The sequence below is a fragment of the Meles meles genome, chromosome 9 (genome assembly GCF_922984935.1).
Source record: "Meles meles chromosome 9, mMelMel3.1 paternal haplotype, whole genome shotgun sequence".
Classification (NCBI taxonomy): Eukaryota; Metazoa; Chordata; class Mammalia; order Carnivora; family Mustelidae; genus Meles; species Meles meles.
Genome location: NC_060074.1, coordinates 4,934,830 through 4,959,277, shown reverse-complemented (window position 1 = coordinate 4,959,277; position 24,448 = coordinate 4,934,830). Strand labels below are relative to the sequence as shown.

The 24,448-nt window shown below is 40.6% G+C and overlaps 1 protein-coding gene across 1 annotated transcript in view; it reads left to right on the top strand.

The window, feature by feature from the left end:
- Positions 1-1,860: 1,860 nt before the first annotated feature.
- Positions 1,861-24,448, top strand: part of TMEFF2 (transmembrane protein with EGF like and two follistatin like domains 2) — a 226,160-nt gene continuing 203,572 nt past the window's right edge. The window contains exons 1-4 of the mRNA XM_046019892.1: positions 1,861-2,037; positions 4,397-4,506; positions 12,010-12,139; positions 16,913-16,939. Coding sequence (XP_045875848.1) covers positions 1,866-2,037; positions 4,397-4,506; positions 12,010-12,139; positions 16,913-16,939 — 439 coding nt within the window. The 5' untranslated portion in view covers positions 1,861-1,865. The remainder of the gene's footprint in view (positions 2,038-4,396; positions 4,507-12,009; positions 12,140-16,912; positions 16,940-24,448) is intronic.

Here is a 24,448-nt window from a genome sequence, read left to right as displayed (position 1 = left end):
GGAAAGGAAGGAAGGAGGAAGGAAGGAAGAGAGAAAGGAAGAAGGAAGGAAGGGAGAGAGGAAGGAAGAAGGAAGGAAGGGAGGAAGGGAGGGAGGGAGAAGGGAAGGAGAGAGGAAGCGGAGCAGAGAAAGAGGGGAGAAGGAGGGACAGGGGTTTAGAAGGAGAGTGCTGCGGAAAAGGGGAGAAAAAAAATCCTGAATCCCCGAGCAATCACACAGAAAATTCTTCCTTGTAGGTCATCCAAAACACTGTGACCGCAGTAACGACCCGGGTCGGGACAGAAAGACGCCCCCTCCATCCGCGTCCCGGGGAGCTCCTGGACCAGTCACTAGCGGCGACAGGGCGCCCAGCGGCGTGGGGGGCGCAGCGGCGGCAGGCGGGTCCCTCCCCGCCCGGGCTCGGCGACCGCGGGGGAAGAGACGAGGGCGCCGGGCGACAGGCTCCCGCCGAGTTAGCCCCGCTCGCCCCCGCAGGTCGCCGCAGACCCGGCGGACAGGGCCGCACCGCGCCCGGGGCCGCCCCCAGCGCCGCCGGAGCGGGCCGAGCTCCTCGGAAGCCGCCTCCCGGGGACGCGCCCGCCACGCGCCGGGGCTGGGGCCAGGAGCTCTCCCCGCCGCTCCGGACCGCGTCCGACCGCAGCGCCTGCCCGACCCCCGCAGCCGCGCGCACAGCTTCCCGGCTGCGGAGCCCCGCGCGGAGGGCAGCCCCGGACCTCGGCTCCTCGCAGGGCGGCAGCGGCGGGGCCGGCGGGGAGGCCGGACAGCGGGCGCGGAAGGCGGGCTGGGTCGGCCCGGCGAGCGGCCCCGGGGCGCGGGCACCCGGCGGAGCCGCTTCCAGGCCGGCCGGGGCTGCCCTGTCACCGCCGCCTGCGCCCCCGGGACTCGGCGCCCCCGGGACTCGGCGCCCCCGGGTCTCGGCCCCTCCGGAGCGCTCCCGGGGCTCCCGCCGCGACAGTCGCAGCTCGAGTCCGGCTCCCGGCGGCGTGTCCGGCGCGCGGGCGACCCGGCTCCAGCGGGACAGCCCTGCGGGCCCGCCCTGCCCGCTCAGCCCTGCCGCTGCCCGGGCACCGCCGCCCTCCCGGCTCCAGCGCGGAGACGCCCCCGGCCGCGGCGGGTGCGCGAGGCCCCGGGGTCGCGCGCGGAAGAGGGGAGCTGGCTCGGGGCCCGGGCCAGCACGCAGGGCTCGGTGGGGCGTCCCGGGCCGCAGCGTGGGAGGGCAGGGGGTGAACAAGGGTGTGGGGTCGCCCCTCCGAAGCCCGCGCTCGCCCCCCGAGCCGGGCCCGCGCGGCTCCGCTGGGGCAGCGCCCGGCCCGCGAGCCCATCTGTGGCGCCCGCCGCCGCCTCCCTGCGCCTCCGCGCCGACCCCGCCCTCCCGGGACCTGCATCCCGCTCGGCCAATCAGCGCGCGCCTGCCGCCTCCCACGTGACCTCGGGCGGGCTGAGGACCTGCTGCTTCCCCAACGCCAGAGGGATGCGGGCGGCAGAGCGCGAGCGGCGGCGGCGGGGCTGGGGGGCGCCCTGACTCTGCCTCCGGCCGGCCTGCGCGCACCGCGCTCCTCTGCCCCGGACTCGCTCTCCCCGTGCTCCGCGGCTCCCGGGGCCCCTCCCTATGGCCGCGGCCCCCCGAGGGTCCGGCGCTGCCGCCCGGCGGACCAGCCTGCGGCTCCCGGGGCTGGGCCGGGTCCCTGGATGTTTCTGAAACTCCCGCGATCATGCGCGGGTCTGGCCGCCGCGTCCCCGTCCGCTGCCCCTGCCGCCGCCCGTGCCGCCGCGGTCCGCGGGATGCCCAGTAGCCCGCCGGCCGGCCCCCGCGACCGCGCGCCCCTCGGAAGCCGTCGGCCACTGCGGAGCCGCGCGAACTAGCCATGGTGCTGTGGGAGTCCCCGCGGCCGTGCGGCGGCTGGACGCTGAGCGAGGGCTGCTGCTGGCTGCTGCTGCTGCCCGTGCTGCTGCTGCTCGCGGCCCGCCCGGCCCGGCTCGCCGCGTTCCCTACCTCCCTGAGCGACTGCCAGACGCCCACCGGCTGGAACTGCTCCGGTAAGCGCGAGCCCGGCCGCCGACCCCCGCCCCGCAGCGCGGACCCGCCTGCCCCCGCGCGCGCCCTCAGCCCCGGCCTCCCGCTGCCCAGCCCTCCGGGACGCCCGACCTCCGCCCGCGGGGCCGCGGGAGCCGGCCAGGCCGCGCCGCGAGCGGGGCCCGCGGGGCTGGGGGCGCGGAGAGAGCAGGTGCGCGGACCCCTGCCCCCGGGCCCGCGAGCTGCGGGCGTTTTAGGAAATACCGAACCGGGCGGCTCTGTGGGTCATCGGAAGGAGCCCCGGTCCGGGGGGAAGGACTAGACAGAACCTTCCCCATCATGAAAGAAAAAAGTCTCGCTCAAACCAGCGAGAACCAACTTTATGAGAAAGAACAAGCGAGAAACCAATAAATCAAATAGTGACTGCGGGGGAGACACGGATTCCGGCAAAAGTGCCTGGAGGCGCCCTGGTCTCGCGTCCAAGAGCAGGTCATACGGATTCTCCAGGAGCTTGGGTTTCAAGAGATTCATTCTCTCCCTCCCTCCCTCCCTCGGAGACTCCTTCCCTCCCTCCCTCTCTTCCTCTCTCACATCCTCCCAGTCTACTTGGCTGCAAAAGACGGTGCTTCTGCAGCCCGGGGATGCTTCTCTCTTGCCTCCCTGAGCCCCTGGATGGGGAAGGAAGTTGAGACAAGATGCGTTCGTCGGTATCCAGGCCTGGGTGGGCATAACCGGGCCAGGCAGGCTTGTGCGCAGGCGGGCGGAACCGACCCGGTGGACGCCGACTCCATTTCTGGGCAGGCTTCCTTGGACTGGGGCAGGCGCGCCTCTTGCTCGCCGGGGTCCCTTCAGAGTCTGAGCCTGAGAGCTTGGCAGACTTTGCTATGCTGAAGCCTCCTAATGAAGCCCGGCCCGGCCCGGGGATGGGAGATGCTGGACTCTGGGCTGGCTTCGCGTCTCAGTATGACAGCCCGTAGTGTACCCTGGCGGGATCATGGGGTGATTTCACTGGCATTTGAAATTGCGTTAACATGCCTGGGTATTGTCCCCTAGGTCTGCTCGGTTCTAGTTTTAGAAGTGTGCATGTAATTTTTCATCGTCGGTAAATATAATTCTGCTGCAGTGAAATCTGGCTCTGAATCAAGTGGCTTCCAGGGATGTATGCGAGCTGAAGTGTGTGTAACTTTGGAGAGGTGGGAATGACCAACTGTAACTCATAGGAGGGAAGAACCTGTAGCCCTGGGTTGTTGCTGATGAAAATTCCACCAGGAGATTTTTATGCATCACTGCAGTTTGTGCTTTTTAAAGACTGGTTGAGATTTGCAACCTTATTAGATTTGGGTCAATAGATTGCCTTTGTTCTGTTTTTGGCAATTTCTAAATTTGGTATTTTTATAAAAATTAACATGCTTACTTCAACTTGTTCGTGGTTTGTGGGTGCATATATGTTATTTTTGAAAAGCTGAGTTCCGCTTTACAGGTGTCTAACCACTTTTTAGGTGCTTTATCATAGGCGTAAGAAGCAACCTGCAAAATGACTTGTTTGAAATGGTCACAGCTTTGTAGTCCAGCATGACCAGTTTGCTTCATCCCAAGTATGACATTGTGTTAGGAAATAGCTAACTTAAATGTGAAAGTGAGGTTGGCAATTAAGAAATTTATTATCAGCCAGATATCTTAAGGAGATCTGCAGAAACTAAAGAGAATAAACTTGTTTTCCAAGCAGATTTTCAAGAACCTGGCACACCCCTCCACCCGTGTTAACTTAAAGGTGATCAATCTTCATTTGAGCCAGACAGACCATCACAGAAAACACTGTGCCTGTTTATCTTTATTATTGGGGCTTTGTTTCCTCTTTGTCTGGAGAAATTCCAAATAAAGGGTTGTTCCAGACCTTAAAGCGAAAGAATGATTAAGAATGGAGAAATGGTAAAATGACACCCAGAGACCATCACCAGCTCTTTTCTAAAACGTGGAGTTTGGGGCTCATAAACTATAGTCTACTTAATAAGAAAAATTGAGGAAGCTAGGAAGCAAATGTTAAACCCTTATTCACTGCTGCCAGTATTACCCCTGATCAAAATAAAATAACAAAAGCAGAAAAAAAAAGAAGAAGAAGAAGGGATATTAAAAGAGAACTGACAAAAAAAGACTTGTAGGAAAAAAAGAAATGAATATTGATCACTGAACAGATCTTGGAGGTTATCAGCAAAGAATGACCTTGCAGTACAGCCTTGGTTATTGGAATTAAAATTTAGAGCAATTCTTTTAAAGCTTCAAGATAGTGTTTTCTTTTTTCCTTTTTCTTTTTCTTTTTCCTTTTTTTTCCCCCTGAAGTCTGTAACATTTTTTAATGACTGGAGCATTCTCTTTAAATTTGAGGTTATGATGACAGAGAAAATGATCTCTTCCTCTGTGACACCAACACCTGTAAATTTGATGGGGAATGTTTAAGAATTGGAGACACTGTGACTTGCGTCTGTCAGTTCAAGGTAAGAAGTCTGATTGTTGCATCTTCTTATTCATTAACGAGACTGCAAAGGAGGAATCTCCCTTTACAACCCATCACCTGGCAGTTTATAGCTATGCAAGCTAAGAGGAAAGCTGGCACCAAGCAAAGTGCTGTACTGCCAAGATAGCCAACGGATGGCAAAAAGACATAGCTTTTTGGAGAAATGTACGCCAGAGTGACAAACGCCAGTGGAGGTAGAAAGCTGCAGGTGGTTCTTTTGGTGTGTCAGAGGCAAATTACGTGTATGTGTCCCACCGAGCACACATTTTACAAGTCAGCTGCTGGGGTTCGTAGCCAAATAGTCAATGGGTAGAAGTGTGGATTCTTACTTTTGTTCTTTTTGATTGTGGCTATTTTTTTTTATTATCATATTACTCTGTTTTAATGGCTTTGGGTTCTATTATCCAGGCAAGCTGGTTAACTATTTAAATAAACTCCTTATTAAGATGACTTCAAAACTCCTGTGCTAGATTTTGAAATCATGGAGCTTATTATTATATGTCAACTTTCCATGGGCACCACATTCAATTACAGTTGAATCTCCCAGGAATCCAAAAAAGTGCAAATAGCCGCAAATCATTTCATAAATGTTAGAAAAATGTGCTGTTGCATGTTAGAAAAATAAATTTTTTTTTAAAAGAGAGGGATATCGTAGCCCTGGTATCATCAGAACTAGGTTATGAGTATCTACTGAAGATAGAATCTTCATGTCATTATTATAGTCATCATCTAACAATGCTTTATGCCGTGTAGATTATAAACCTTCTTTTTCTCTCAAAATGTTTATACAAGCATACATACCATCATAGGTGTTGTACTAATGTCTTATATTCACCTTTGAGTGCTGTTGAATGTTTTGTTTTTTTAAAGATTTTTCTTTATTTATTTGACAGAGAGGGAGAGAGCAAGCACAAGCAGGGGGAAGGGCAGACAGGGGAGAAGCAGGCTCCCCACCTAGCAAGGAGCCCGATGTAGGGCTCGATCCCAGAACCCTGAGATCATGACCCGAACCAAAGGCAGCAGCTTAACCTACTGAGTCACCCAGGAGCCCCTAATTTTTTTTAAATACACATGAAATCTAACATAAGGTTCAACCAGGAAATATGTATATGGAAAACTTTTCCAAGGTTGTAAGCAAAACTAAAAAAAAAAAAAAAAAAAAAAAGACAAAAAGAAAAAGAAAAAAGGCACAGAACAAATAAAAACATTAAACTCAAATTCAGATCTAAACAATTGTTACAGTAGGTAGTTTTTATAATTGTTGATGAAATTAAATATTTTAAATTGAATCCAACCTCCCAATGAGAGAGATAAGGGAATTCATATTTAAATATAGTTTGAACTGTTTGTAGATAAGCTCAAAGCTGCTTGGACATTATTCTTTCTAAGAAATAAAACAACAGATATTTGCAAAGTGCACCACTTCCTGGTAGGTGAATATTGATGTAACCGTGCTACAGCTTCAGACCATACTGTAGTGTTAGAAACACACTTGTGCACGTTTAATATGCATGTGACACCAACCTCTAAAGTCCCCAGCCACACTGCACAATGTAATTATGTTCTTTCAATGAACTACATGGGAGAGATGGAGCATGAAAGCTCTCCAATTCATACTTTCCCCAAATGTTAACTAAAGAGAAAACACAGGTATAAATCATTAATTAAAGGCCCAAAGGATCTTGTGGATTTTCTCCCCTTTCAGCCTGTGACTCCCATAAATTTGTCTTACCTTCGTAACTAAGGGTAGACATAAGACGTGAATTCATCAACGGTATAAAATGAACCAAAAAGAATGTTCTTCAGATGGAAAGCCATAATTCTAAGATTTCAATGAAAGGAAAATAACAGTTCACAAAATTCTAAATGGATGCCTGCTACTAAAAGGGACGTTTATTTGTTCAGTTTCCAGATTCCACAAAGAATTCTGGTAAAACTTCTACCAACAAAATATATTTGTGTTTTTCATGCTTTGTCAGCCGTTACATTTGTCACTAATTTAAATACTTTTTGAGTGGAGTAGATCGAGGAGTGGGCAATGAATGCAAGTTTGAATGAGAACCTCAAATGTTCTTTTTTCCTAATGTCTGTAGCATTTAAATTTATTATGAGGTTACTAATGCCATTAGCTTGTGCTTTGTGATAGTTGTCAGTGTGTTAAGAGAAAATAAACATTTCCTTCCTGGAACATTTAAATTCTACATGTACCAAGAATATAGAATGGCTGGATTAAGTTGAAGATCAAAGAAAACGTGCAAGTTGTACAAAGAATAATTAATAGAGGATATTTTAGGCTAAGAGTATCTTGATTCAGTCCTTTCCAGGACATACCAATGAGTTTGAGGTTGGTTGGTTGGTTGGTTGGTTGGTTTCCCTATATCTGATGAAAAGGGAGATGTCCTGATAATCTACTTTCCTATATACTATTCTAAACGAGCTGAGGTCATCTACTCTTTGTTTCTCCTGTGTTTACAGATACAATCACACGATTTAGGATGCAAACTATGGTCATTCTAGCTGAGAGATAAATTTCAAAGAGAAGTGTATGTATGTGATCTATAGTTTTTCTACTTGGAGCACTAAAGTGAACATATATTTGCCTTCACTTCTCTTAGATGATTGAAAATAAAAATATTCTCCCCTTTATTTGTTACAACTGAGTGGGGCAATTATTTTCTCCTCCTTTTACAGATGAGAAAATTAAAACCCGAAAATATAAATAACCATCAGTAAGTGGCAATGTTAAAGTAAGAACCTTTGGTCCTTTGACACCAAATCTAATTTTCTCCCGATATGTTATACATCCAAATGAAAATATCGGTAACAGCAACAACAATACCAAGTTACTGAAGACAACTCAGTATCAAAGATAGTACAACAACTGATTTTTGGTGATGATATGAGTTCCAGAAATGGCAGAACCTTGTTCCTATCTGAATATCAGACAGCATGCTGGTCAATCTTATAAATTAGTTGTGGAGAGAAAAATTCAGAGACAACCAGATGGATGGATGGATGGATGGATGGGTGGGTGGATGGATGGATGGGTGGATGGATGGATGGATGGATGGGTAGATGGATGCATGGAAGGAAGGAAGGAAACAAAAAAGGAAGGAAGGTGCTTATGGAGTTATTCTTGCATAGCACTGGTCATACAATGACCAAATACCAGCTTATAACTTAAAAATATGGTGAATGCTTATGTTTTTTAGATATCATTTATTTTAAGTATTCACTATTTGTATTTAATAAGCATGCTTTAGGTATGCAGTTGTTCCACTTCCTAGCACTGCATAACGTTGCCCAGAACATAGTGGCTCGAGAATAAGGAACATTTCCTTTGCTCATGAATCTACAACTGGACAGGCTTAATGGAAAGTCTCATCTCTGCTTCCTTTGGCATTGACTGAGAGAAGGAGAGAACTCAAAGACTTGGTTCTGTACTCTTCTCAAGGCTCCCACTCATATATATGACTGTCAGCTGTACACCTTGGTCCTTAATGTGGATCTCTCCATATGTGCTAGTCTGAGCTTCCTCATACCACAATGGCTGGGTGTCAAGGACAAGCACCCAGAAAAAGAGAAAGGGTCAGATAGAAACTCTATCCTTTAATGACAGAGTCTGAGAAGTCACACAGAGTCACTTTCACCATAGCCACAGGCTTGTCCATTCTTAAAGTCATATTTTCTTTCATTTAAAGAAATGTGGTTACAGAGAAGAAAAAAGTTACTTATGGAATGATCAAAGGATTGGAACATGTGCAGGTTTTTTTATCTTTTTCTTTTTTGGAAAAGAAACATACCATATCCTAAGCCATTCTTCTTAAGCCTTTGACAACTGGGAATATAACAAGAATTCTCTTAACATCTGTGGAGCACCTTCTACACGCCAGACTCTGGAAGGTGCCGACAATCTATAAAATAGAAGTTACACATAGCTTCTAGATGCTGAAATCTCAGCTAGAAGAAATCTTTATTAACCAAACAAGCAATAAATCATATGAAAAAACTTCTCACATACATTTTTTGTTCACTTGTAGTAGAGTGAATTCCATCCATCGTAAAATGTCAAGTCATCGAATCTACTGGCGTGGTATGTAGCTACTTTCTCAAGCAATGTGGGCTCTTTGGAGCAAAATCATGCCACTGGAAAACACATATTTAGAAAATAAACTTAAGATTTTTATAACATCTTAAGAAAAATAGAATCACTTTTCCCCTGAGAGGAAGTTTGTACAACACATACATTTATGGGTCCAGCCATCTGGGCCCGAGTCTTGTTTTTCCTCTTACCAGCCTGCTGTGTGGCCTTTAGCAAGTCACTTAACATCCGAATCTGTCCCTTCATCTGAGACTGAGCAGTACCATGATTACGTCTAAGACCTATTTCCGATAATTTGGCGTATTTTAACATAATACTTAGCTTATTTTTATGCATAGGGTTATTCTGTTTTCCTGTATTTCTTTAATTTTAGATGTGTGTGTTTAGTGTCTGTGTTAGATGGTGCATCAACTATACTCAAATAAAAAATGCTTGTCATGAGAGACAAATTATTTACATTTCTTTTTTAAAGGAACGTTAAGGAGTATTTTAAAAATATGATTCTGTTAATCCTCCCAAATGCCTTAGTTAACCATTTCAAATGGGGAAACTGAGCTATAAACTTGTTAAATAGTTAATAGTTGAGTGATGCGTACAAGGCCCTACACCAGGCCCATGAGAGAAATTGGAGAAACCAGGACCGGACTTCTGCTCCCAAGCCGTAATAAATTAGAGTTTGCTTTGTCCTTGTATTATTCATATTAATGAGCGCAAGTCATGGTACCAAAGGCCAAAAACATCGCGCTGATAATCTACAGTTAAGCTCTTTTCAGCTCCGTACAAATCCCCCTCTTGGCTTGTGCGCGGAACTTGGCAGCTCTGTTTTTCGCACTGTTCACATTTGGCTTCCTGCATCCCTCAGAAGTGGCATATGAGTGCTTTATCAGTTTATTCCATATTTTAAGATGCATATCAGCATTGTGTACTAGCACTTGACAGAGATAATAAATACTTCCCAGCCCTCACCCCCTGTCCACTGGCTACGTCTGAGTATTCTGCAGAAGTAGATAGGAAAGATCAATAGAGCGGTTCCAGGGATTGGAGAGAAGGTAATGCGGACCCAGATAATCTACAGTGCTGTAAGCAGGTTTGAAGACGGAGACTAAAAGGTAGCCAAAGACAACAATGCTAGTACCTGAACATGAGAAGCTAACTGGTCCAGCCAGCACACTCATGTTGACTATCTTCTGCCTCCTGGAAGTGTCAGCAAGTCTGTGGACCATGCTATGTTTCCAGCAGTCCGCTTCTTCCTGATCCCTCGTCCATTAGCTCAGATACCATTTTAGTGTGAATGAGTCCTCATAAATCCTCTCCAGTCCCGAACACAGCACATGTATCAAGCACCTGTCCCTCCACCTGCCTCTCAGAGTCTGGTTCTGACATGAGCACCAGCCCCATGTGGCTGGTGTTCCCTCTGTACTACTCGCTGGAGAATTCAGCTCCTCACTGACATTTTGCCGTTGCCTTTTTTCTTTAGTAGTGGGAATGATTTGGGGTCCTATGGTTGGTCAATTCTCAGGTGTAAGTTTAAACATACATATATATTTAGAAAGCTTGTGGAAGACAGCCATTATGCAGGTATCACCTGATCAGAAAAGAATGCCTAGTGAGTAAAAGATCCTTATTAGTAAAAGTTTCTAATCAAAACAGTTTTAAAATGCAGTCACCCAGATAGACTGAGTCTGGGAGCCAGTAATGTAACTGTGAAAAGGAAATACTACATAAAGGGCTTCCAGGGTATCTAGATTAGAAATTGCAGAAATAAAGATCTCTAAAATGTGTGATATTTAAAATATTTAAATCATTTTAATCACATGTAAGCAATTTCTAAATAGATATGACTTCATATTTAAATCACCATGTTAGCAATTATGGAGATCATAATATGAGTGTCATACAATTTGGATTTACTATTGCAAGGAAAGTATATCACTATTTCTAAGCTGTATTTCAGTTTTTCAATAACAGATACAAAGTAAGACTCATAAACTAAGACTTTCACTTCAGAGAACATCGGCTTATCCCATTTCATATATAAATTACTAGGATGATTAAGACATTGTTACATTAAAGCAAAGGTTAAGAGATAAATGGTTGATGGAGAAGGAGAAGACACAGATATTCCAAGGAAATAGACTAAAAAAATAAACTTCGAGTTTTTATTATAAGATTATTACCTTATTGGGAATTCGGTCTTTTTTTGGCATGTATCTTTGAGTTGAATTTAACTCATGATAGAGTTTTAGGTTTATTATCATATATATTAAAACTTTCCTAGCATCTCACTAGATCATTGGTTTATTTTGTATGTGTTATAAATTTAAAGCTATCAAAAATCCAAATACTTTAATAGGAACTGGAAAACAGAAAAGTGTTTTCATATGCATGTGTTTGTGTGATTTGCTTTACTTAGTTTCTGGCATAGGTGGGTATTTTTAAATAATCATCTTGGTCATTACGTCTGTTACAGTTGAACAATGAAACACAGCAGTAGTAGTGACCATGAGATAATCGCATTAACCATGAGATAATCGCATCTCTAGTGTAATTAGCAGGTATAGGATACAGCCAAGTATCCCTAATGCCTTGGAGTGTGATTATGTTATGATGAGTATACCCCGTAGGTTGCCCAATTTCCATTGTAAAATTTGTACTTTTTTATAATGAGGCTGTTTTAAAAGTGAACTTTTCTCTTTATGAAATATATATTAATAGTCATACTTTCAATACCCAATAACGTTTGCATATGGTTCAATTGTTGTTGGTTTGTTCCCCCGTATTCCATATTTTGTTGTTTTTTTTCTTGCATTATATCTGGCAATATCTAAAGATGTATGATAAATTAATTAGGAATCCAAATTTCTTATCCAAATATTTAGAAGATTGTAAAGATTAAAATTAAACAAACAAACAAAAAGCATACTAAGGGGTAACTGGTTTCATTGCTGTATCAGCTGTATACTTCCACTCTAACCACAGATAGGCATTACCTATATTTCATAACTTTGCTATTATAGCACGTTTCGATTTTTTCCACCAAGCCAGATGGGTGTATATCTGAAAAACAGTATTAAATAATGTTGATACATTTGTGGCTATGCCTTTTCAGTATTGCTTGCCGAGATCACTTTGCTGGAATTACCTGATCAATTTAGAAGTTTTCCCCCCCTATCTGAATCAAATGACTGATTAGCTGACTTGACATTACTTTTGTGTATCTTTGAATGATGCCCTTGCAAGGTCAAAGACTTTAGTGGGTACAATGGGGATTGCTGAAAATGAACACAAGTGTTTTCTTTTGTAAATGATTATCTCCCCTCAAGGTGTCGAAGGTGTGCAGACTCTAGCGCTAACCACGAGCTTCTGTCTGTGTGTCCCCAGTGCAACAGTGACTACGTGCCTGTGTGCGGCTCCAATGGCGAGAGCTACCAGAACGAGTGCTACCTGCGGCAGGCCGCCTGCAAGCAGCAGAGCGAGATACTCGTGGTGTCTGAAGGATCCTGTGCTGCAGGTACGTGTGTGATCAGAAGACTCCCTGAAACCCTTGGAGCAGCGCCTTGCTTTTTCTGTTATGTTATCTCTAAGTAAATAATTCGGACTGTATATACCGGCTGGATAAGCCTCTCATTCTTTTGTACAAAGCATACGTTATTCTCATTTTGTCTTTTTTACATTTCAAATCACTTCTGGAAGAAAGGGAAAATCTGCCACAAGGATGTTGATTTTAATACCTATGTTATTGATGAAGTGCAGACAGTTGAATGATATGATTAGAACTCTAGATTTCCTGCCTGGGTGCCAAATACAGAGAAACGTATCTGCGCACACATGAGGTTGGCTTGTTTGTTTTGAACAACAGCATCATCTGCTGGAGGACGGCTTTGCAGATGTGGGTTTGAAGGTGAAAATGTGGGTAACCTCAGCACAATAAAAATGTTCTTCCGACCATTTAGCTGATTATATTGAAGAATGTATTTGTGAAAGACAGCTATCCTTTCTAACACGGTTGGCCTGAGATTGCACAAATCTCTGGAGCTGTCTTTCCCAAGAGTGCTCTGAAGGAAGTGAGAAGACTGAGAAGACTGGCTTCCCACGCCCTTTGGTTCTCCAGGTTTTCCTCTCCTGGTCACTGATTGTTAGAGCCAAACAGCATTACAGGAAGAAAAATAAACAAAGGAACAAAGCCCAACTTGATAGAGCAATGCCTTAAAATAAAGCTGAGTTTACAGGTTAGTCTTGACGTGTTAGAATCACATATATTAAAGAATCTTTAGTGTCCGTGATCATTGTGGTGAATGACACATAAGCATCTTTCCAGAAAGTCCTCGTTGCTGAGGAATTGGATGGCATAAGCGTATCAGGGAGAAATAATAAAGACACAAAGTATGAACTTCCTTCAAAAGTGAAAATATAGAATAGTGCCAGGAAAAATCTGTTTTATTAGATAGATAACAAGTACTAGATAACAAGTATTCCTTGGGCAACAAGTTTTTCTATTCTAGAGAACTGTGTTAAAACCCATGTGTGTGTTGGGGCGGTACGGTAAATGAGCAAGGAGACAGGCTTGTGTTCTCTAAAAGACCGTCTTAAATCCATTGACTGTTAGTAATTGATAGTGTTCCAAATTATATCCGTGACTATTAAAGTTCCTAAGAATTAGCAAAAGAGAATATTATTACTGCATCATGATGATGTAGGCTTTTTTGTTTTCATTTTGTTTTTTAAGTAGTATTTTCTTTTATATGATTCTTAGTCTCATGAAGTGAATGCCCCTCCTGGCTCCCCACGTCCTCTTTATTTGCTAAAGCAAACAGATCACTGCCGCTCAGAGATCTGTCTGAGATGTAATGAGTGAAAGTGACAGCAGCAGGGGCAAGTCGGTGGACTTGCTTCCCCAGTAAGGAGGGAGGAGGACCAGCATCCTACTCTCATGGTAGAGATGGGGGAAACAGAAAGAAAAACAAGGAGCAAACTAATTATGAAAAAGCAATCTGCTATACCTATGGAGTTTTAAAGTGATACGTTAAAACAAATTGCATGGGAAAAAAATTTGGAAACTCTGACTCTGAGAAACAGAGAACGATGGAGGCAAACACCAGGGAGTTCTGAGGAAAGGGTTTGTCCACTCAAGGTCATATAGGATACCGGTCTGTCTCTGGCAGTAGCAGAATGAGAATCAGTGGGCAGTGGTCAAAATAGAGTTAGAAAGTCATGGTATGGCTAACAACATTTGGTACCAAAATCTCTCTTTCTTGACTTGCCAACCTCCAAGTTCTTAAAGGCTCAGGCAATCACATTCTCCTGGTTCATTCAAGTTTTCACATGCTAGTCCCTAATGTGTTGTTTATACTATGAAAATAAATACTTAGTCAAGTAGAACGTTTAATCACCACTGAGTAATCCATATGAAGCTGGTTCACATACCGAGATTTCTGTAGGATTTGATTCGCCAGGCCAGTCTTGTTCAATGTGTCTCCCACTGTATTGTAAATCTAGAAGATTTTTGATCTGAATAATGATGGAGGAACCAAAGTCACTTTGGTTAACCAGGTCTGACTGTAAATAATTTAGGGTTCTGACTTTTGATCTAAAATAAATTCTCTTTCTTTGTGGATTTTCCATTTATTTTTTAATGCTATTTGACACTGAATAGAGATAGAAAATTGTGATCTCTAGGAATAAAAGGCAGTAGAAGATATAACTTTATTATATTTTATTGAACTTACAAGTCTTTTTTTTTTTTTTTTGGTCCAAAAATGGTTTCCTATTGGACAGTCTGCTCAATAGCCTCACTGTCAATTTTGCATTTTTGTATTATAAGAAATGCGCTAACTAGAAGCTGAGAGTTTCAAGATTAAGAGCATGACTTCTTAGGTATTTCCGTCTCACCAGTAAGACTTGAGTAGGCTACTTGTTTATCTTACACTGGAGAAACCATTAAAGCTTCCCATCACTATTTCATAATGATACAGTGAACTTGTAATTATTTCCCATCTATTCTTCCTTTCTTTCCTACTTACCTAATTTGGGTCAAATAAAACAAAAGTTGTCCTAAGATCCATGCTCCTTGCCTTTTTAGAAAGATCCCTGAGAAATGCAAGCCGATATACCACTGCCGTTTTTTTGTTTGTTTGTTTTGCTTTTCCCAAGCCATATGTATTTATTAGAAAAATGGGTGGATGAATAAGTAATATGTCTATTCAAAATCTTAATTTTTATGTTCCAGATACAGTGATAAGCATTTAAAAGTTGCTGTTGTGCAGTAAGCCTCAAAAATGCCCAATGAGAGGGACATTCCTATACTCACTGAATAGAGGACAAATAAGCTTAGGAAAGTCAGATAATATACCTTATGTTATCAAACAATGGAGGTTTAAATCTATAAACATCTATATGTTTATAGATCTATAAAATCTATAAAAATCTATATGTTTAAATCTATATTTTATGTGCATATAAGTACAAAAAACTGAATAAAACTTGGTTCTTGATTTAAAGAAGTTTATAGTCATAATGAGGAAGAAAAAAGAAACTATACATTTAGCCAAAATACGTGGAATATATTAGTGCTATAATAGTACAACCTGTTAGCCCCTGATGATTGTAAGTAATACTGAATTAAACTTCCAAATTAATTGAAATAAATTTAGTTAAAATTTTAGCTGTGAAAGTATACAAACATTGACCATTCAAGCGTTGTCCCATCCAAAAGTGATGGTGCCATGGGTTATGATTAGGAGCTCAGTTGACAGGACTCTTCTATTTTGGTGACAAATCCTTCAGCCTTTCTTGATCTGTAATCATTTAACAGTCAAGGCATATGATCAATATCCTTATTTGATTATATATTTACTAAGAAGGGGTTTTATTATAAATTGTTTTACCAATGAGCTTGCCTTAAAGAAAGACTCTGCAGGCCTAAAGACATATGGATTAGTCATGTTAGCAGTTAATAAATAACTTGGCTTTCTGATTTTAGACAGTGTTAGACCCTGTAAATTTAGTTAATGTAAGTCGCCACCAAAGCTTTTCATTTAAATGCTCCTCCTTCATGATACCGCTAATGCCTAACATGATGAGAAGATGACTGTGGGGAGGCGTCCATTCTTCCATATGTCAGCCCTCTGCATTTTCCTATGTCATCGCATTTTTTATACCATGCCTCTCACAAACTGTCATGGAGGCAAACCAGTAGAAGTAATGGGGGTTTCAGTTTTTGCTTTTTTTTTTCCTTAAAAAAAAAAAATCGGAAGCATCAAATGCAAATTCCTGGAAGTGGGATTTGGTATAGTTCTTGAATCCTGGTTGAGATTTCAGTGTGAGATGTGGGCCTTTCAGATAGAAAATACCACTATTAGTCTTACTCCCCAGTGTTAACACTAAAAATACATAATCAAATGTATTAGAAGGAAAAGAAGTGGGAAGGCAGAAGGAGAATGATGTCTACACTTAACAGGTAGAATCAGATGGAAAATGAGTGGTCTTGACGCCCAGCTAGAAAACTGGGTGTCTGTGGGAACTAAGTTGTCAGAAATAGACAACTTTGACCAACTGCAATTATGTAGGAAGGAGGGGAGAGAAGAAATAGAGAGAAATGCAGGAGGGTATCGTTTTTTTGTTTTTTTTTTTTCCTGCCAGCATCACTGAGGGTGTATCCAATTTTAAGCACAAAGACAAAAGTTAATCTCCCTTTTCTATCGATTTCAGAAACAAAGGATGTTGTTGGTAGCAAATAAACTCATCCACAATTGTGGTATTTGGAAAACATATTAGCAATTATATAAAAAGATAATCATCTGTAAACTGTTTTTCTTTTCATGTATATGCCATTTATAATAATATAAGCCTGAATTATGAGTTTATTTGCCACATGCCTTAGCCTGTTTAATTTCTGAATCTCACTGTTATAAACATTTCATTTTTAATTTTTTTTTTTTTTTTGGTTAATGGCACCAAATTCATCCTGGTTAAAATAAAAATGTGACAGATTTTTACATAGTCAATTTTAGAATGTAATAATCAAAATAGGATATAATATCAAAGCTAGATAATAGTTTTTTACAAAGTTTAAGAATGAAAATAATAGAAAATTTATTTTATAAGTTTATATTATGCAAATTTAATTAAATGGATGTGAATATACACTTTCAGATTAAGTATTATTAATTTTCTCCATTATATGACTGTCTTAATAAAGGAAGTAAACATGAACTATATAAAGTCATAAATAGTTTTTGAATATGTTTTTCAAACAAAACCAAAGTATTTCTTTTCCCCTTCCCAGATGCAGGATCAGGATCTGGAGATGGAGGTAAGAATTGTCTTTTTATATATTTGAAGACTTACATGTGGATGTTATTTATGGATGTTTACTTATGCATTTACCGTTACAGATATCTGAGACAAATTCACAGTTTACATTTTAGGAAAGAGGCAAATGAAAAAGTATCGTTCTACTTATTAAGCAAATGTATATGCCATGTAAATTATTTAATAGATCTATGAATCTTAGTTAAGAACTTTATCTCATCTAATCTTTCTTTTTCATTTATTTGTTTGTGCCTGGCCTATCTTTGAGACAGATATACATGTCAGAAGTTCCTAACAGAAACCTCCAAGGTCATTTGGCAGGGAAAAAAGAATTAATGAAGAAATCGCTTAAATATTGAGATATTAAAATAATAATATTGCCCTAAATTGCCAGATATTGATGTTAACACATACATAACTATCATGTAAACAAGTCTTAATTATCAGATCAATAAATTGAAACTAAAAGCTTTCTTCTAATAAAAGAAAGTAAAAATGATTAACAGAATTTAAGCCAATGAAAATAATTTGGTATCTTTACTTCTTTGGTTACGTTAATCTATTTTTACTAAGCAAGACATGTTTTCATTATTAAATTATGTGTTTAAGGACGTAGATAAGATAAAAGAGAGGCAGAAACTTTTAAAATCTGATCTGATGAACTGCCTGCCAAATAAGACTTTATTTATGAATTGAACCTTCATTGTAAATTTCCTAAAATGTTTTTTCAAATGAAACCCAAACAAAATTCCACCTTTATACATAACAAGAAAAAGAATTAGATAAAATTTCTACAAGAAAAATAAAAAGATCATGTACAAAAACATACATTCTTAAGGCCTTCCTTAAGTTGTATAAAATGATCAAATGTATGATTCTAAGTAAATTTTAGTTTTTAAACGAAGAATTTGGTGAAAGATAAGGAAAAGAAGGTCTCGGGTTCAGGAAAGATCTGACTTACACCCTTACCTGGCTGGAGCAATACTTAAGAGATTTAACAAGGTGCTTTATGTAACAAAAGGCTCAACTAGTTTAAAGAAGCAATAAGCGGAGAACACAATTACAACCAATTATATTGGAGCACAGTTTTGTTCCCATAAAGACAAAACTGAACAAGAATCAAGGTTTATTACCATGAGAGCATAAAATGTATTTCAAAGTCACATGACATGGGACAGTCATTTGACGTTAGGACAGTCCTTCACTACTTCTGAGAAATTGTTTTCTTGCCGGCCCCTCTGGCCAATTAATATAGTATTCCTAAGAAAGCCTCTCTAGCTGTTTGAAAAGAAGAGCTTAAGAGAACAAACGAAATCTTAAAGATAAAAAGAAAGGGAAAGAAATAGTTTCTTGAGTAGATATTTCACTGTCGGAATATTAAGGAATTAATCAATTTTTAAAGTTTTGCATTTGGAAGGGAGTAGTTCCTGTGCAAAATCCCACTTATTTCCTAGATGCATTTACTCTTTGTGTATAGATTACCTAATTCTGCAGATACTGTGTTGGGTTTCAGCTGTGCCACTTTTCATGCAACAAGTCTTGTTAATTTTTTAGCATCTTCAAAAACAAAACAAACTAGACCACAGAACACAGAAAATCTTCATTGCTCTATTAAAATGTCACGATACACGTTTTTTGTTTGAGTCTCCTGTCATACCACATACCATTTCTTCATTTTAACTGATTTTTTTAAGAAGACATAGTTTAACCAGACACTGGTTTCCAACTTTCAATCAATTTAATTAGCTGACTCAAGTGAAAATGAAATCAACTTCACTCTTCTTTATGGCATTCTATACTGAAATTTGGGTTTCATTATGTTATCCAGTGATCTAAATAAGGTAATTTTTTAGGAAATAATTTTGATGTCAAGCATATGATGCTTATAACTTGAACTTTGTATATAAGTGGGAAACCACTTTCCTTTTCTTATTTTCTTCTGTTTGCTTTTTACTTTTTCTTTCAATTATAGGTACTTTAGAGTAACGTAAAGGAAAAAAAACTTCTTAATGATAATTGATTTAGAAAAAGAAAAGAACGTATATCCTATTTAGTTCTTAGTTGTACTCTTTTTTAAGTAGTTGTTGATCTGAAAGTTGTGATACTGAGTATTTACTCCTACTGCATAAACTATTTTTTAAATCAGAGACCAGTTTTTTTAACTAAATTACTTTTTTTCCGGTCTTTGTCTTACATTGCTCTGAAATAGTAATGATTTTAATTTTCTTTAATTTTTTACTTCATTACGAGATGCCAAAAAACCTGAATAACTGTAACCTAAAAACCTAGAGGAACCTGCAGAATTCCGATTCACATATCCATTGGATTGTACATAAAGTGTATTTGACTATGTAGAAGATGGACTCGCGTCTGTATTCTGACAGTTCTTATTACCAAGGTATCAGAGGAGCCAGAATCAGTTTCCTTTGAATTAACCAGAAGTGATTAAATTACCTGTGATTGTTTGGTTAATACATCAATCCTAGCTAGTGCTTGTTCTAACTGGCCTCTGTAGGATATAGTCTCAATAATGTATATTTAGTTAATAATTGGGGCATCTTTGCAAGCACTTTGGGTGGTTAATGATTATTTTTCTAATTTCTTTTAACAAAAGTTAATATAATTCCCAACTGGAAAGAATTGATCTGAATAGTGAAGGGAACAAATTTATTTGCAAAACACATTGCATGTGTGGCTATTATAAATGTTATCATTAAAACTCCAAATCCAGAATCACTTCGAAACACATAAGTTTTTTACTCTTTAAAAATTATCTTGTGTTTTTTAAATAAATTTTATATTAGCAATGAAGATTAGACCTGATCACTTTAAAAGAACTTAAATTTAACCCATTTGCACAAGAGCATATCTGTCATTAATTTGAGGGAACATTTTTACTACAATAAGAAAGGGATATAAAGTTTTCATAACATTATACATGTTTTATAGGGATTTAAAAATTTTTAACTATCGATCTACTTATTTAGATGAAACAGTTCAAGGGGCTGACTTCATTTAGATAAAACATGTTTACTATGTCTCCAGCATGAACTACAAATGTGCGTTCACTTATAAAGGTAGTCTGTATCGTATGCAAATCTTAAAGGTTGGCTTTTCCCATGTCGATGACTGTATCTTCTTAGTGTTTAAGGAAACATTAATATGAAGAATAATTTTGTATTATTAGTTTTGAACATAAGACTTGCTGTTTTCAGGCAAGAAGTTGGAATTCTGTTTTCAGACAAAAGTTGGAAAGGTGTCCACTTCAAACACCCTATTTGGATTAGACTCATACTTGAAAAAAATCAGGATAAACTATAATTAACTATAAATGTGTCCTATAGGAAGGTAATGTGTGGACCAAATTCCAAAGAATTTCAGAATGTAGTTGAAAGAAAAGGGTTGGTGTTTCAAGTACTTATATATATGGAGATTTAATGTTGTAAATAAGAAAACGGGTGTGTGTGGGAGGGATAATAACATCTTATCCACCCACGGACTTCCTTAAGCAACAAATACTGCAGTAAGAAAGAAGTATTAAAGAAACTCCTCTCAAAACCCAGGCGTGTGTGGGTGGTTAAAGGATAATTTTTAACCTCTGCTTTTCTCTCAGTCTTCCATCATATGAGGAAGACAAAGCTCTAAATATTTTCCATTATTCTCTTTTAAAAAATATTTCTGGATTGATTCGATTTTGGATAGATTTAAAAACAAAAAATAAATCCAGTAAAGTGAAAAATATATTTTAATTATTAAAATAATTACAAATGTATTATCTTGCTATGGGTATGGGAAAATCCACAATTAAATTTTAATAACATCTTAGGGGACGTTGTGTGATAATATCTGTAGACATGAAAGGTCTCTAAGGATAATGCGTGGGTACCACGGGGATATTTTCATTTCATGAGGTTCAAGGAAGCACTGGCCCTTATTATAGAATTTATATAATCACATAGTTTTAAGACTATTAAATAGATGACTGTCAGATATGTATAGTAACAAATCAATTTCATATCCATTATTAATATAAAGACTGATATTTAATATCCAGATAATTGTGATAACTTCACTGTGTGAAACCAATTATATGTTTTTATTTAATGCAAATTGCCCTGTGCAAATTAACTGTATATGTATGGTATTACTCAGATGTCTATAATAAGACATTTACCTTACAGACATTTTGGATAAAGCAAGAGATGTTTACATTGCAACAAATTTTAGACCCTAAGCTGCTATTTCTGATTATGTGGTTTGCTAAAAAGTAGCAAACAGTATTGTAAGAAGTTTGAGAACCAGAAAATTATTTTTTAAAAAATCCATGTTTCTAATCTGAATTTGATTATATCCAGGAATTCCGTTGAATTGAACAAATCTAATATAACCTAGTATTGTGGTAAGATTTCTGCGGCAGTAACAATGAACATGACACAGTGTTTTACTCTCAGAGAGATTACATGTAAATTCTCTGCTCAGCACACAATGGGAAAATTATGATTCTAATTATCAAAAGAAAAATAATCCCCTGCAGAAGTGTAATGTTAAATATACTGTAAATAACAAGAAACTGGAAAGTAAGACTGCGCGGAGGGAGAAGCTGAACTGGTGCAGTTAAAAACCAACCAACCAACCAGCCACGCCAGGGCTGCTTGGAGCTCTCAAGATGGGAGGGCCCCAGTCGTGGTGCTGAATGAGGACCGTGGGGCTGGCCTTCCCATCTCACTGCTGGCCACCGCTGCTGTGGGAAACCCCAGGGAGGAAGTGTTGTTGCCTTGGTCCAGGTGGCCCTCGTCAGCTGCACACAGGACCTCGGGAGAGAGTCAGCTGTGAACTGTCTGTGTCCAGCACTCCCAGTGGGTGAGTGGGGAAATGTGAACGTCGTGTCACGGCGGCCTTTATAATCTGTAACACTTAAACGAAAAATAAAACAGTTCGCATTTCTGCGAACTCTTCTTATACAGAACTTACTTCTTGTGGAGGGACCAAACAGTGAACGATAAGCAGAGGAAAATACAGACGCTCATAGGGCAATGACTCCTCTGTAGGAGGGAAAAGTGGGATAAGGAGAAGTTGTGTGTGGAAGGGCCTGCGGGGAGCTACTAATTAGCTTAGGGCGATCAGGAAGGCTCGGACCAAGAGGAGCAAAACGCACAGATGAGGAGAGGGAGGGCCTTCTAGGACAACTGCAAGTGCGAAAGCTTCCTTGGGGATCCAAGGGTGTTAGTTGGACTAAAGTGAGGGAGAGGGCGCCTGAAGAGGAGAAGAGAGGTGGGATGACCCTGCAGACCTTCAGGCAAGCCTTGGCTCTTCCCGTGAGTGAACTAGAAGTCGCTGGGAGTCGAGAGCAGAGAGAATGTTGCGATCTGACTGGTGATTTTACAAGATCTGTGTGGACTGTGCACTGTGTTGAAGTAAGGGAGGAAGAAAAGACAGAGTTTCTTTTGTCTGGTGATCGCTGATTCCAGGAGTTTGTGGTTTATTCTCTGGAAAACCTCTTGTTTATCCTAGATACATCAGTCTGCTCCCCATCTGAGGGGCAATGTCTGTGGCCCTTTACTGAACAGATATTACCGGTTTTACCATAGTCTAATCCATTTTTTTCTCTTAAGGTACTTTTTATTTGCGGTTTTATTGAAGATGTCCTTCTTCTGTTTTAATATTTTTTAGCGAGCAAAAAAATTTCACTTGTTACCAATACATAGGAATTTCTCTGTATGCCGCAGTGCACGCCAAATTGCACTGAATTGGTTTCCAATTTGGATTTGAAAACATAGCGCTTTTTTTTTACTGTACTAAATGTACAATACATATTGGAGTGTATGATTTTCAGTGTGTACTTAACAAAGAGCAATTTCATTTTCTCTGGTAAATTACACAGTTTTTATAGCTTTAGAATTAAAAAACAAATCCAGAGATAAATAGAAAACAATGTTTAAATAATGTTAGCATCCTGGTTCAATGAGTCAAACCAAAAGAATCATTCCACAGCCTGTCAGTTAGTAAACTGGTTCAGAAAAATCTGACAGTTTTGTATTCCTTACTGATGTCTTTGAGCAGAATAAAAGGGGGCTAACTGGGTTTTAAGTAAGGTCTGATGCTTCCGAGAGTCTGTTCTTCAGATGGATCATTTAAACGGAATCTATTCGTAATTAAATATTTCTTATAACCTTAATCTTTTCCCCCATTTTCTCATTTTCCAGATGCCTTTCTCACTCCCTAATCCTATAGTTTGGCTGAATAGGTGACTGTTTTGTTATTACCTTATTTATTTTTTTTTTTTGGTAAAGGTCACAGACAGATCATTAATATGAAATCGGTTAAAAAAGAAACCCATCTTTATGATGGTTTCTATGTAAAATTAATGTGCTCTACCCATATTTATTCCTGGCAAAACTGAGAAACTTCTCATGATCTTGTAAGCACTAAATTAGGACAAGAGTCATTCCAGATACACTGACAGTCCTCTCCAGAGACCGTAGCCCTAACACAAAAACATGGCCTTTGGCAAGTAGAATTTCTGACGCATTGATTTAAAGGGTATTGGTTGGAAACTTGGTAAAAAGACATGTTGAGCTAAAGAGCATTATCTTTCCTCAACCCTTTGAGCTTCGTGATGCTTTCTGAGATTTTAAGGATTGGAGAGTGTACAATGTTGAAGACTTTATTCACTTACTCAAAAGACAACCATAATAGCAGCTTGAATGCGGTTGTCTTTGAAAGTAGGTGTTATTTTTAAATATAATTAAAGAGAAACACAGCTGGCAGTTTAGAAAAAGAAGGGAATTAGTTGTAGAGTTGTTATACTGCATCTTAAATGGTGGGATGATAGGAAATGGCTATGCTCTGGAGCTCATACTCTCACTGCTTTTGAAGTCCGTAGTGTCCAATGCTCAGGCATTGATTCAGGAAACTCTCTTGGCCTTTCACTAAGAGTGAGCTCCCATATGCCAAGCTGTGCTTTGAAATAGGACATGTCAGAGTTAGAAAGCCAGTCTAATCCTATAAATCAGTACACACTGGATTTTTCCATTGTGGGTAGTTCTCAAATGTGTATCTCCAGACCATCTACCACTCCCCTACGTCCGTCCCTAGTCATCCCTCGTCTATAATGTTGAAAAAAAGCCTCCTAACAGGTCTCCCTGCTTTGTCTTGAAATCCTAAAATTTTTCTTACTCACACAGTCAGAATGACTTATATAAGACACTTACCTGAACATATCATTTCCCTGCTAACACCGTAACAATGACTGTCCGCCATCCTTAGGATTAAAGTCAGTCTTCCAGTAGGAGACACGGAGACCTCCAGAACTGTTCCAGTTCCTGCCTCTCTGTCTTCCTCGTCACTCTTCCTCACCCCAGTCTCGACACGCCAGCACAACTTTTCATTGACAGGAGTCCTTGGGATGCACTTGATTTCATGCCTCTTTGCTTTGCCGGTGCTCTTTCTTCTTCCTGAAAGCCTTTCCATGCTTCTGCTTAAATATGATTAATCTTCCAAGACTAAATCA